Source organism: Anastrepha obliqua, chromosome 4, assembly GCF_027943255.1.
Source record: "Anastrepha obliqua isolate idAnaObli1 chromosome 4, idAnaObli1_1.0, whole genome shotgun sequence".
In the NCBI taxonomy this organism is placed as follows: Eukaryota; Metazoa; Arthropoda; class Insecta; order Diptera; family Tephritidae; genus Anastrepha; species Anastrepha obliqua.
In genome coordinates this window covers 53,186,003-53,200,398 of record NC_072895.1, presented here as the reverse complement: position 1 = coordinate 53,200,398, position 14,396 = coordinate 53,186,003, and the positions used below count along the sequence as shown (strand labels likewise).

At 31.1% G+C, this 14,396-nt stretch overlaps 1 protein-coding gene and 2 non-coding genes across 3 annotated transcripts in view; 2 read left to right on the top strand and 1 right to left on the bottom strand.

The window, feature by feature from the left end:
- The first annotated feature begins 1,998 nt into the window (after nucleotides 1-1,998).
- On the top strand, nucleotides 1,999-2,070 carry Trnaa-ugc (transfer RNA alanine (anticodon UGC)). Its single transcript has one exon. It is a non-coding gene; the product is annotated as a tRNA-Ala (tRNA).
- Nucleotides 2,071-3,888: 1,818 nt separating this feature from the next.
- Nucleotides 3,889-14,396, bottom strand: part of LOC129244029 (electron transfer flavoprotein beta subunit lysine methyltransferase-like) — a 114,839-nt gene continuing 104,331 nt past the window's right edge. Inside the window, exons 3-5 of the mRNA XM_054881611.1 lie at nucleotides 5,022-5,225; nucleotides 4,827-4,957; nucleotides 3,889-4,605 (exon numbers count right to left, since the gene is read on the bottom strand). Of these exons, the coding sequence (XP_054737586.1) occupies nucleotides 4,247-4,605; nucleotides 4,827-4,957; nucleotides 5,022-5,225 (694 nt within the window). The 3' untranslated portion in view covers nucleotides 3,889-4,246. The remainder of the gene's footprint in view (nucleotides 4,606-4,826; nucleotides 4,958-5,021; nucleotides 5,226-14,396) is intronic.
- On the top strand, nucleotides 4,680-4,751 carry Trnaa-ugc (transfer RNA alanine (anticodon UGC)). The gene has a single exon. It is a non-coding gene; the product is annotated as a tRNA-Ala (tRNA).

Below are 14,396 nucleotides of genomic sequence, written 5' to 3'. Positions count from 1 at the left end.
CTGTTGTAAAACCGCACGAACTTATTCATAGTCCTATTAATATTTTCAAGATAAACGCCTGCTCTACTTGTCATTTATAGTCCTAACAAATCCGGTTTATGCTTCTACTGTTAGCGTACACGCATAAATGTAACTTGATCAACTCCATTGCGATTCCATTTACCTCCTTCTCTATATCCATACAAAATATCTATCAAACAAATAAAATTAAAAGTTTGTTTTGAAAATTGCAACCAGTACATCAGTATTTTCTTATGACGTTGTCACGTTAAACTATCGTCAGTAAACCGACTTTACAGACAACCTCTTTTTTTTTTAAGTAACTTTTTTTACACGGGAGCTCTAAAATTTAGGGTATTTTCAGGAATTTTTTTCCAATAAAAAAAATGAAAAATGATATTTAAATTTTTTAAACTTTTTATTTAACTTCTTTTACATACATTTTTTTTTAATTTTAAAATTGGCGCTGAAGTTGACCCTCCCGTAAAATTAGACCTGGACGGTGTTGTCCATTTTCGTTCTTCTATTTATCTGAATTACCAAAAAAATTATTAATCAGTGGCTATGTCTCGTACTAGAATAAAAAAATATTGAAAAAATGGCGCTGGTTTCGATTTGACACTCTAAAAATCGTTCCTTTACAATTTTTCAATAATAAAAAACGAAATAATTGAAATAATAATACGATTCTAGTACGGGCGACACCCATTGATGTTGTGCACAACATATTAAAATTTCAGACGATTCGGTTGAATAGTTTTAGTTTGACAACACCAGGCCGAAAAAAGTAGTTTGGAGATAAATGAGTTGAAAGTTTGATGTACAGGAACGCGCGAACCGCTCTCTACCTAAGTAGTGGGCTGTAGAAACTATAATATTGAGAATTTCCGCATGAAAATTTCACATTATTCTTCAGATACTATATTTTCGAAATATCGAAAAAAACAAAAAATCGATTTTTTTTTTTTAATTTCTAGACCTCCGGGTCCCCTTAATAAAAAAAAATTATTCCGAGTGATGGAAATCTTTATTTTGATCTTTACGCGTTTCATTGCTTGCCGTCTAGCTGAGCTGTTTAGTTCACACGTGTCAAATGTGGTTGACGATAGGATGATTAATTTTGCGCCACCTTGTATTATGAAATTGAGTTCTTTTCCTTTTAGAAAACTTTTAAACAAAATATATTTGCCATTCACTTTCTGCAAATCCCTTTTTCAATACATTTTTAAAATGAAAGGCAGGACTGCAGAAAAAATGTTACGCATAAAAACCACTATGCACAATCACAACTAATTTGGAACTAAATACATACATACTTAGACAAAAATAGTATGACAAATAGACATAAATAAATTGTGTTTCGTTGACTTTTGAACAAATTGCATGTGAACGTTCATACGAAATGTACTTGAAAAATAATTGATCCCCATACACAAATTATGTGACAGAGCTATCTTTTAAGCAAACTTTATTTACATACATACATCCTTATATAATATAAACTAAACGCTCCTCTTTAGCTGGTTCCATAGTTCCAAAAAAATTCACCAGCAAATTGAGCCACAAGATAAATATAGTAAAATCCCCAAACCAAGGTATGTATATACATATATCAAAATGGTTTGAAATTTTTGGAAAACTTAAGTTTTATACAAAATACAACAACTCTAACCTATATTTGATGCAATTTATTCCTTTTTATTTACATTCCTATTTATGTATACACACTTATATTTATGAACATCCATGCATACATATTACAGAATTGTGCTGGTGCTAGCACACCGCCCATGTGCTCGACTCGTGCTTTCAACTGTCATGTAATTAAAAATTCAACATGACAGTGGGTGAACAAATAACGAGTACTTAATGAATTCCAAAACGAGCATTTATGTATGTATTTATGTGCTTGGATACTTTTCATTAGTGAAGTGTTAATATTGTTTATAAAATTGGTAGCAGATATGAAGTTTGTAATTGTGCACGTGTGTAATAGATGGGGATGTAGCTCAGTGGTAGAGCGTTCGCTTTGCATGTGAAAGGCCCCGGGTTCGATCCCCGGCATCTCCAAGTCGAATTTTTTGGATTTTTGAAAAAAAAAAATTATTTTTAAATCTTATTCCTTAAAATTGATGGTACTAACCAAAAAAATGTATATTATTTAAAATGTTCAACTAAGAACAAGGAAATGTTTACTAAAGAGTCCCTATTAGCAAGCGTGCCACGAAATTTTTTTCGGAAAGGGTTTTGTACAAAATCCTCTTAATGTAAAAAAAAAAATTAAATCCAAAACACAATGGCACAAATAAGTATTTGCACGCATGAAAAAAAACAATAACTCGATTTCACTTGTTTTCAGCAAATTTTTCGAAAATTCTTTTTCAATCTCTATAGATAGATATACATATGAGCTGACCCATTCTCAATTACTTTTGTGGCTCTGTACTTTTTCGATTAGGGCCAAATATTTTCCATTTGTTTTTATGTCAAATTTAAAATGTAATTTTTTTTTTACTAATAATTAAATTATGTTCTAAGAAAAGTGATTGCTAAAAAAATTATATTCTCTCAATGGTAGTTGGAAATTAAAATCTACTTTGCCTGGACAAATGTTAATTTTTAATTCCCCTGCTTAAGGCCGCAGAGGAAAATGTTAAGAAAACGGACGGCTTGTTCGTAAACTATTGTTTGTTTTATTTAATAATGTGTATAGTTGTTTAGAATTACATAAAAAGGCGATTTTGTATAGAGTTATTTAGTGATTTAAGGTAGTTTAAAGACATCGGGCTCCAGTCTTCTTGAATCGTATGAATATATCCTTACCTTCAAATTGTTTTCGACTCTGAATTTAAACCCCAATTCGCCACTAAGCCCTTGGTTGCACGCATATCCATTAGAATTATCTTCTCCCACTTTCATTAAAATTTAAAAGATTGAAAACCCCATAAAATTATAAATTTAAAAAAAAATATATATATATATATTTTTAATATTTTATGTTATATTTTTTTTATTAAATATTTTCATATGGAATCTAAATTCAAAGATTTTCAATTTCTTTTTAACACCTCATAATTGTCAAACAATTTTTTTTTCAGAAATTTGCTAAACATTTTTTCCTAAAATAAAATAAAAAAATAAAAAGTTTTCAGATAAAATCTAACATTTCTCTTTTTTTAATAATTAAAACAATACATAACTTTTTTTTTGTATTTTTTGCACTTTTTAACCCTTTCAATACTAACGGGACACATATAATATGTCACAATGAGTGTTTTCGTTTTACTAAATGCCAAATATTTCTTTGCATCGCTGTGTATTTTCTTCCCATCAGTTTTTTACGAGATATACCATCAATTATGCTCCGTATGACCCGTTATACTTTGTATTTTTCTCTACACATGTTTTGCAGTCGTAGTTAAATCGTAGCACGTGCTAGGTCAGTAAGTGGAAAAACGACAATTATAGATTTACTGAGTGTTCATTACGCGTGGGACAATGTTTTCCCAGGACATTTTCTCAATTCCTAGAAATAATTTCTTTATTTATACAAGAGGACATCCTATTTAGATCACTAGTAATAACTTTTCATGGTTAAATATTTTTTCCCCTTAAAAAAAATCAGTATTGAAAGGGTTAAACAGCGTTTTTTAAATTCTCGTATGCAAATTTGTTTCATTAAAACTTTCCACTTTATTCAAAGATTTTCTATTTTTTTTTACCACATAATTCTCAAACAATTTTTTTACGCTTTTTAGTTAATTTTTTTACAAAAGAAATTTTCTGAATTTTTTTACATGTTTATTAAAAAGTTTGCAGATAAAATGTAACAGTTCTCCTTTCTTTTAATAAATTTAAGTAATACATACGTTTTTTTTTGTCTTTTTTTGTTTTTAAAACAGTGTTTTTTAAATTCAGGTATAAAAATTTGTTTCATTAAAATTTTCAACAAACACTTTAACTCACACAATTTTTTCAAATTTCTTATAGAATTTTTCGCTTTACTATTGCCTCCTAAGTAGAAATAAATATTGTACGCATGCCCTAAGGCAGGTAGTAGCAGTAGAACAAAAACAACAAGATCAATGAATTTTGTTTTTAATTTGGTCCCTAGATGGTTAAAATCTATAAACAAATTTTGACAGTTTAGAGTATTTTAAACAAAATTTGATCATTTAGGGACCAAACAAATACAAAAAAACGAGTTAATTTTAATAGATACCGTTATGCATTTTTGACACAACTTCTACTTCAATTCCCAGACATTAACAAATCGAAAACCATTATTCTCAATGCAGCCACTTTCTGTTAATTCATATTTAGCTAAACGTCTCATAAGTCGTCGTCTGTCCGCAGTCAAGCCATGCCGCCCTGGATCCCCAACGAGTATTTGTTTTCCCGCATTGCGTAGACTTTTCAACCAAGGCTGCAAAACGGCGGCAAATTCTTCATCGTAGAAAACATCTCCCAATAAAATCAAGTCTTCTTTTATCAGATGCGGAGCAGTAGATGTCGACGTCGCTATTAAATTGTCCGTGCAAATGTGCAGAAGTGTGGAGTTTGCCTCATTCAATTGAGCGTTTAGTACAGCAGCATAACCAGCGACTAAAAAATTGAAATGTGTTAAAGAGAGAAAATATAAAGAAGAGAAATGCGCACTTGGACAAAGTATTAATATAGGGGATGTAGCTCAGTGGTAGAGCGTTCGCTTTGCATGTGAAAGGCCCCGGGTTCGATCCCCGGCATCTCCAAGTCGAATTTTTTGCATTCAAATTTATTTTTTATTAATAAAAAAATAATAAATAATTTTAGTTTACAACAATTACCTTCGTCAATGTCATTTGCTACAACATATTTTGCATTGTGCATCAACGCAGCCACGGCACTTGCGCCACAACCACTGCCCACGTCTAGCACCGATTTGCCAGTTACTAACGATGGATTGTCCAGAATGAAACTGTAAGTAAATACGAGAGTGTACGATACCATTGAAACGCTAAATATAAGAAGGGTAAACAAACCGACTAATTGCCTGACCACCGGGCCAATAAAACGCCCAAAAAGGATCACCTTTAAATAATTTCGCGCTGTCAACTGCGGGAACAGGTTCGTGAAAGAGACGACATTCGGGAGTTATGAGATGGAGTGCAATCTCCGGTGTTAAATGGTCACGTGAAATTTTAGTCTCTTTGATAATTATGCGCTCGATGTCGTTTCTATTTATTCTATAAAACGGACAGAGAAATTAAACGAATGCCTGTGTATATTTGCATATATGTGTACGTGGTTATGTATAACAATTTCGAAAATCTAAAATTTTTTTTTGTATTTTTATGTAGAATCATGAATCACCTGCGGTTATAAGGAAGTCACAAATACCAAATGCAATAAAAAGGGAAGCAAATCATCGCATAAAATGTTTAAGCTATTCGTTATATTTTCCGAAGGATACTTAACATTCTTTATGTACAGATATATAGAAATTATTTTTAAAATGAGTGCACAGTAGTGAAGAAATGACCAAAGAATTTCACGTTACTTGAATATACCATAAGAACACAAGAAATTAATTGCGCTGGTCTTATTTGGAGTAAAGACGCGGCAAACTAGTTCTACGGCACTCGTGTTCATCTTGCTTTTTCTGAATTTTACAAACTGGTACGGCACAAAAATATTAAATAAAAAAAAAAATTTAATTTTAATTTAATTTTATTTGAATCAAAAAACCCAAACTAAAAAAAACAATGAAAATGGGAGTGTGAAACGTAACTAAGACGCAACCGCCAAAAAAGCTAAAAGTACCTCTCAGCGGTAATTCCATACACTTATGTAGATATATATTTTTATCATGGTGCTATGCCAGCAAAAAATGCTAAGGGATTTTCGCAATTTTTCTTATTATTGAAATCCTTTTTAGTGCCATTGCCTTTTAGAAAATATTTTCGCTACAAGATATAATATAAATATCTTTGATTTCAGAAATATAAAGCGTTTCCACAGAAATAACTTGAAATACTGTTTTATGTTTATAGTTGAGCAGTGACCGTATACAATATTTTTGTAATTTCATTTATTGCTTTGAAATTTAAATTATAATATATTTTGGGTGTTTATTTATTTGTTAGATTCTAAAATAAAATGAAGTTCAGAGTTTTATTTTTTTGCTAGTTATTTTAATACTTTTTCTTTGCTTTTACAAAAAATTTATATATCAATATGAGCAACGATTAGTAATTCATTATTAAAGTAAAGAAAAATATTTTTATTTTCCTAACAAAACAGAAACCTAAAAAATTAACTTTTAATTTCCAAGTAAAAAATAAAACTTAAATATATATTTTTTTATAGTAGAGTTTTTTAACATAACTTAAATAAATTAAAATTATTAGCACCATTTTTCCTTCGGTATGATGTTTTTAGTTGAAATTTGAAAAATAATCAGATTGCGTGAGTGTTGGCCTCAGACCGCTGGTCAAAATTCATTGACAAATTTTGAGTTAATTCAATATGGTATAAGTCCACAGAAATCTGTCTTACAAAATTAGATTTTCATTTTGTACTTTTTTTCGCGCCTATTTCTGAAAAGCCTTTTTTAACTTTGTTGGAGTATACATTTTATAGAAAGAACACAAAATTGCGATATCTTTTGACAATTCTGCATTAACGAAAGTGTATTGGAATTGGTTTTATTTGACAATAATTATTATAACTTCTATATCAAGTGGATATTCTAATAGATTACACCGCTCTGTACATTTGATATTATTAACCTCAAATATCTCTCCTTACACATCCGAAGAGCTTCGACTTCGCACGAAGTGCATTTTAAGTAATGTAAAGGCACTTGCACACATAAAGTTTGCTGCTTAAGTCTTTGTTAAACGTGCACGCTAAAATAGTGTACATACACCTGTGATAATGGCATCAATTATTGTTAATAAATCTTATACTAATAGACGAGAATTGCAAATAAACTGAAAAAATATTTGGATAGATAGAACCCAAAATTATTTCCGAACCCTGAAAAGAACAAATCTTTGCGTTTGGCATTGTTTTTGACCTACAAAGTGCAGGGATTTATATTAGAATTGAATTTCCTATATGTTTTTAGATATGAAGTGCCAGATTCAATTTTTCTTTAGATCAAAATGCCTTATTGAAAATCCTTCTGTAAAATAAATTGCAAATGTATATATGTATGTCATGTACATTGGGGAAGCCGACACACTGAGCTGTTCATTAAGTGGAGAAACCTTAAAAATATCACTTTTAACTCTCTACCGCACCGGCAGTGCGCAATTGACTCACACCGATGAAGAGTTTTCTACTCATTTTAATTAGTTTTACAGTTTAAACATAAAAAATAGTTTTTTGTCCGGTTAACTTGTATGGGTAGCACCACCACTGTGCGCGGTTATCATAAACCATGTAATTGTTTTTCTTTTTTAGAATTTGTCATTTCCAGATAATTACTTGCAGAAATGATGTATTTTTGTTAAATTAAAGGAAAAAGTATTATAATTGTCTGCACTAAAATTGTACCATACAAAACTTGATTGCATAGTTACAGTTCAGTTGTGCCTAAAAGTAATTTACAAAAAAAATTTACATTTGTAAAACGGCTATCACTGCTAAATAACATTTTCTGCTGGGCTCGCAAAGATGAGTTAACTACTTCCTAAAAGTGAGTTAGAGCGCTTCGATGCAAAAACATTTTCAAAAGAACTTATTCGTTTAAAGAATTATAGTTAGTTTTACTCAGAAATTATAATTCTCCCCTGAAAAAAAAAAATACAAAAAAATTTACATATTTAAAATTTCATAAAAAATATCTTCACGCATATAAACTAAAACTAATGAACCTCAAACTACGCATTATGGCAATAATGATGATGTAAACTTGGGTTTAATGAAATTTTTCGAGTGACACATATTAATCAAAGATATTTTGTGGATGACTGCGTGCTTGACAAACGCAACTCTAATTTGTACCTTATTTATATTTAACTCCTAGTTTCTGTCAATAGAGTTTAGTGATAGCCGATAATCTTTACTTATTTGTTATAATATAATAGCTGTATGGTTTTACGCGCATCTGTATCTGCGCTTTCAGAGATCAGCAATACGTTTTCAAATATGCTTTTTTCCAATAATTATGACAAAAATGAAAAATGTGTATGTGAAATAGTTTTCAGCAAGGGTTGAATTCAATGTAAATTGAAAGAAATTCTGCTTCAAATATATTTGTCGAATTTGCTCAAACAGGTGGGCGTGGCAATTTGAAATTTTGTGCATACACTTCTGAAATAAATATAATACGATTAGAAGAGAGAAAAAAAATTGCGAATCAAAACAAAAGAAAAAAAATTGGAGCCAAAGGGATAAAATTTCTGCGTGGGCAGACGAACTTTTTTTAATATGGATATGTTTAAGTACATACACATGCTTTGCTTTTCGTAATTTTTCGCTAGATGGTTCCAGTACTAAGCACTAGACAAAGTTTTTTGCTAAAAATAGACAGATTTATAATACACCAATAATGGATTTTTGAGCATATACATAATATAACCACAGCGCTTCACTGGTGAATTGGGAATTCTTCATAAATTTTTTCTCGATAAAAAATATCAGGTTTTATGCTAAGTTCTCCTCATTTCTGGTAAGTTATGCTTTCATTCGAATATAATTGCGGCTAATACTCATCGAATGTTCTTAAAAGCTTACGGTGAGATTGTAATTAGTGAAAGAACGCGTCGAAAGTGAGATGAACGCGTTATTGTTGTTTTTTTTTTGTGCAGCAGTATAAACATTCCCCATACATATACGCTGTTAAAGTGACAGTCCTTGGCGGGCTATAAATCCGAGTCGTTCCGGATACGTAGAACTGACTGCTTTGGAAACGCATGGCCGGATGAATGCGTCAAGGGTAGTGATTTCATGACGCAGACCAGTATAAAGGTGGTGAAAATTAGTGGGAAACAATGCATGATAATTCGAAACCTGAATATGTCATTACATTTTCAAAATAACGATTTTCTTTCAAATAAATTTTGAAATGTTTTAATTTAAACAAAGTAAGTACGTAGTACATTGTTTGAAAAAATAAAGTCAATTAGAAAATATGTAAGTAATCTGTCCGCCGAGTTTGAAAATGGGACTTGAGAAAACACCTTTAAAGTTTCAAGTGCGGCTCCGAGACGTGGAGGCAAAATCGAGAATTGAAACTATTGAGGAACTTTTTCCACTATAGGATCACCATATAACTATGGGGCTTAAGCCCAAGTATTGTTTAAGCAAAAAAAAAATTACTTCTTCAAAATCCTTAAGGGGGTATTCTAGTCTAGAAATTTGAAAAAATTGAATATTTTTTTTTTCAAAATTCTATAGTTTAAGTATTCTTAAATGTCTCCCTAAAAGGATTTTTCAAAATTCGAATTATTTTCGAAGTTGCAACTATTTTAGTGACGCGACAGCTAGATTGGTTTGAGCGGACGGCGAACTTCAAACGTGTTTTTCTCGAAACTACTTCTTTCGATACGGTCGGCACGATATCTCAAGTTCTAATCAACCGATTTGCTTGAAGTTTATCATGAATATTCTTTAAATATATCTTTATCGCATGACGCCCGAAAAACTTGAAATTTCAATTTTTTAATATGTGTAAACAATTTGAGAAAGCTTAAAAATTAGGGATAAATCGACTTCAATTTTTGAGTAGCCGCCATTTTATGAAAAAAAATGTGTTCCCCTTTTTTTCTGCGTCATATGATAAAGACATTCATATTAATTAAGAATTTGTCATCTTTTTTTTCAATGACCACAAAGGCAGACTTTCGACCTTCGACTTCAAGTACGCATAATTCCATGAAAAATTATTTTTTTATTAATTCATTTTGTGTGCTCTTAATATATAAATAAATAAATGATAAAAAATGGATAGCAAAAATATCAATAGATTTTTTTTTTTTAAACACCGTCAAAAAATGCTCTAAGTTCGGTCCTCTAGACTAGAATACCCCCTTAATACATTTTGTAACTTTCAATGTTTCTTAATTATACACCCGTTATTAGTTATGTAGCAAAAATTAACTTTATTTCGGATTAAATATTTAGTAATATATTCTATTTTTTTCTATTTCCAATTTAGAGTCAGTAACAACTTTTACGCCCCTGCCCACTCACACCAGAGCACTCAGCTTTTAAATATGCCAATAAGTTCGCACTTTTCGGTCACTTCCAAAATCATTATTGAAAAAACACTCACGCACTGAAATTATGCTATTAATAAGTTTTATGATAGTTAAAAATACCATTTATAAAAATACACACACCTACATAAAAATAAAAACAAAGCTGAGTATAGTAATTGATATACCATATGACCGCCCACATACATCCATATGTATATATGTATAATCTACAAAACAAATATATTTAATAATTGTAAATTATATGCCATTTGTATTTATGTTTACAAATTTTAAGATTAAAATTTTTTACTGTGAAACTAGTATGCCAGACACGTGTCCAGCGGCCAGTTGCGATAATTTGGCTTTAACCGAATTGTTGTAGTTCGTTAGATTTATTGATGTTTTTCGATTATTAATAACAAAGCATCATACTATTGGATAACAATGAAATAATAATATATGTAAAAAATGGAAAAAACTGTTAATTTATTCAATTAAACTGTTAACAAAATATTTTCTTTATTTTCTCGCCGCAGAGTTTTTTCGTTGGAATATCCAACTGTTTAATATTTTGGAGGCAAATTATGTGCAAATATTTTTCAAAAGAATTTTATAGAAAATCAAAACAAAATTTACATGCATATATGCATATACTTATATAAAAAATATATTTAAAAAGTGAATTAAAATAAATACATAACAACTGACTGCTAATTTTTCGCTTCCACCAAAGTCGGCTTTATTATCCGTGACTTCCGCGTAAAGCCCAGCGAGTATGCTTCGATTGTTGTGAAGTGTTTGGCACTCGAAAATCGTGGTCATACTCGTAGCTAGTATTTATGCACCACAATAATATTTATGTAACCACAAACAAGTAACTAAAAAAAAAGGAAAAATTGTTTTGCATGCACATCTAAGTACGTAGACTCCTCAAGTGAATTAGCACAATTGACATACATATGTATCGGGTGTATGTATGTATGTATGTATGTATGTATAGACAACTTTAGTAGAGGTGTTTAGATGTTTTGATATCGCCTTCAAAATATTCGTAAACACATAAAAATGCACAAATTTAGCTGTCAGAAATTTTGTTTATTTGTTTGCTCATTATACGCACTTACGAGTAATTGGCTTTAATTTTTTATTTATTATAACTTTTGGCTTCCTCAAGTTCTGTGAATTTAATTGTGTGTGAAGGCATACCTGTAGTAATTACGTGCTTTGATTAACTTGTTCTCGAATTTAATGTAATTTGTGCGGGAGTATAGAATGTTTTTTTTATTATGTGTTGTTTTTACTGAGATGAAAAAAGCCGCATTGCAATTTTTTGCCGAAATACATGCAGTGGCGAGCATAGTTGAGTGCGTCATGATTTTTTTTTTAATATCTACAATATTGTTCGAGTTAGAATTTGTTTGTTATTTTATTTTAAAATACTGTAAATTTTTTAATCAATTATCAAATCATCATATAAATCAAATTTTCAAACTTTGTACAAAATTAAAAAAAAAAACATATCATTTTAAACTTTTTAATCAAAATTTTTATACAAATGTCTATTATGCAATTTTTTTAGCCCAATCAATTTTGGTAGTTACTTGGAGTCTGGTAGAGCTGCATTTTGTCCCCACTACTATTTAACATTGTTCTCGAGATGGTTTCTGACGAATGCAATGCGCGGAGAAAGAGGTGTAGCCTACACGGCAGTATTAGCGACCTTGATTATGCAGGCGCTATCTGTCTCCTTACACAAAGCTTTACTGAGATGGCCGCAAAAATTCAACATACTATGGGAAATAACGTAACAAGATATTATTAACTTTCAAGTTAGAAGAAGGAAATGGCGATGAATTGGATTGGCCACGTCCTGCGTCGATCAATGCGCCACGTTACGAAAATGGCCATCGAATGGAGTCAGCACGATAACCGTAGGCCAGGACACCCTGCACATACCTGGATAAGGCAGACCGAGCTCAAAATTGCAGCCCAAAATAAGAGTTGGAGAGATGAATCCCTAGCTTTAGATGGAGAATATTGGAATATTTTTATTAACAGCCTATGTTCCTTGTAGGAATAATGGGAATATATATAAATTATGCCAGTTTAAAGTGGTTACAATTTTGAACATTTTTTTGTGGCGGACTAGTGATTTTCTCCATATAAAAAATATTTGCGCAATTTTTATATGGAAGTAAATGCATGAAACCGACAAAAGAAAAAATTATCAAAAATTAATGCGAGTTTTGAGCCACCAATGAACTATAACAATATTTTAACAAAATTTAATGAGCTACAAAACTTTGTACCCAAAGAAAGTTTGAAGTTTTTATAGCATATTTTTTTAATTTTGAACAAAGTCTGAAGTTTTACGTTACATGGTTTTTGTTGTAGTATAAGCTATATTTAAAAAAAGAATATGTAATAGCGGCCGCCTTAGTCGAATGGTTGGTGCGTTACTACTAATCGGGAGTGCGTGGATTCGAATATTCGTGCACGAAACACCAAAAATGAAAAACTTTTTCTAATAGCGATCGCCCCTCGGGAGACATTGGCAAATCTCCAAGTGTATTTCTGCCAAAGCTCCGCATAAAAAAATATCTGCCATTCGGAGTCGGCTTAAAATTGTGTAGGTCCCTCTATTTGTTGAACAACATCAAGACGCATACCACATATACGATGAGGAAATCGACGAAACATCCAATAAAGGGTGTAAGCTAGACATACATGCATGTATATAAAAAAATATTTTATTTATGTATACAAAATAAAAATTAAATTCTTATAAATAAATAGTTAAAACTTTGCAATATGTCGAGCTGCTATTATTGCGAACACATGTTTAAATATGCATATACTAATGTACATGTTCATCACCCCTTTTCTGGCTATAAGCGATACGGTTGAGGCGGGGAAAAAGCATGATTTACTTTGTTGACTCGGCTATTTTAATCAATTCGTAGAACCGATTTTTGCTTAATCTATAAGCATATATTCATTGAATCCGATTTGTCTAAAATGTTACGAAGTTCGTTTGCCCCGCTTTTAATCCATTTGCGGTGTTTGCAGTCACAAATGCGCAAAGGTTTAAAATGTTTCGACAAAACCTTCACCTTGGACGCTGATTTTTAATTTTCGGCCGAACTTCCCCTACTTTGGTGTATGTCTGGATTTTTTTCCAAATACAGGGCTTTATATCATTGTTCTAAGTCTCATGCAAGATGTTAGGAATGCATTCGAAGGTTTGTCAAATCCTGCCGATTGGTCGTAGCCAATTATTATTTTTATTATTCTTTTATTTAGAAATTACTTGAATTTATACAAATGCCTACATGTAAATATATTTTCACAAAATAAAAAATAATATTTTCACAAATTAATAAAACAAAACGTCCGCAAAAATACCTTTGCCTGTGATGAATGAATGACCCGATTGTGTTAATAAATCCGTATGACCGATTGAAGCACATCCACTAAATAAAACACTTCAATTGAAAATTATTTTTAGCACAATAATCGACCTAAAATAATTCATGCAACTTCAATTAAGGTCTTTGGGGAAATCCGTCATCGCAGTATATGCATACAAACACATACGTATGTATGTATATATGTGCGTTCGCACGTCTGACCATACATTACAACTTCATTGTGCGAACTTTTGCGGTTAAGTGCATACAAAAAACGAATGACAAAGGAGTTGAAAAAAAAACTAGTTTCTTTGATTGATTGACGCAAGCGGAAAAGGGTAACAACAACTAAGGCTAATAAACGTGCAAAAATGTACAAAGGAACCATAAAAGAAGCCTAAAATAAGCGTAAAAATGGGATAAGAAATGTATAAGTAGATACATAATCGTACATACCTACATACGTACGTATATTTTATTTATTTACTTAAAGCCACCTAAAGGTAAACAATGTGTTCAAGGTCAAGTTGAATACCATAATAATAAACACTTTAGCAGCTTAAAAGCAACGAAAAGATTCTTGTGAATTATGACGAGCTTGGTGAAAACCGGCAATAATTGGCGGCTACATATGTATGTTAATTCTTCGTATATTCGTTTTATACTAGTCCCAATACTATTTTATGTCAGCATTGGTATTTTGAATTTGGCGCCCGCTAATGTTGGGGAATTCCATCAACGCTCAATTCTGCTGCTTACTAGATGCACAATTTCATTAAACATGCCGAACAGCTTT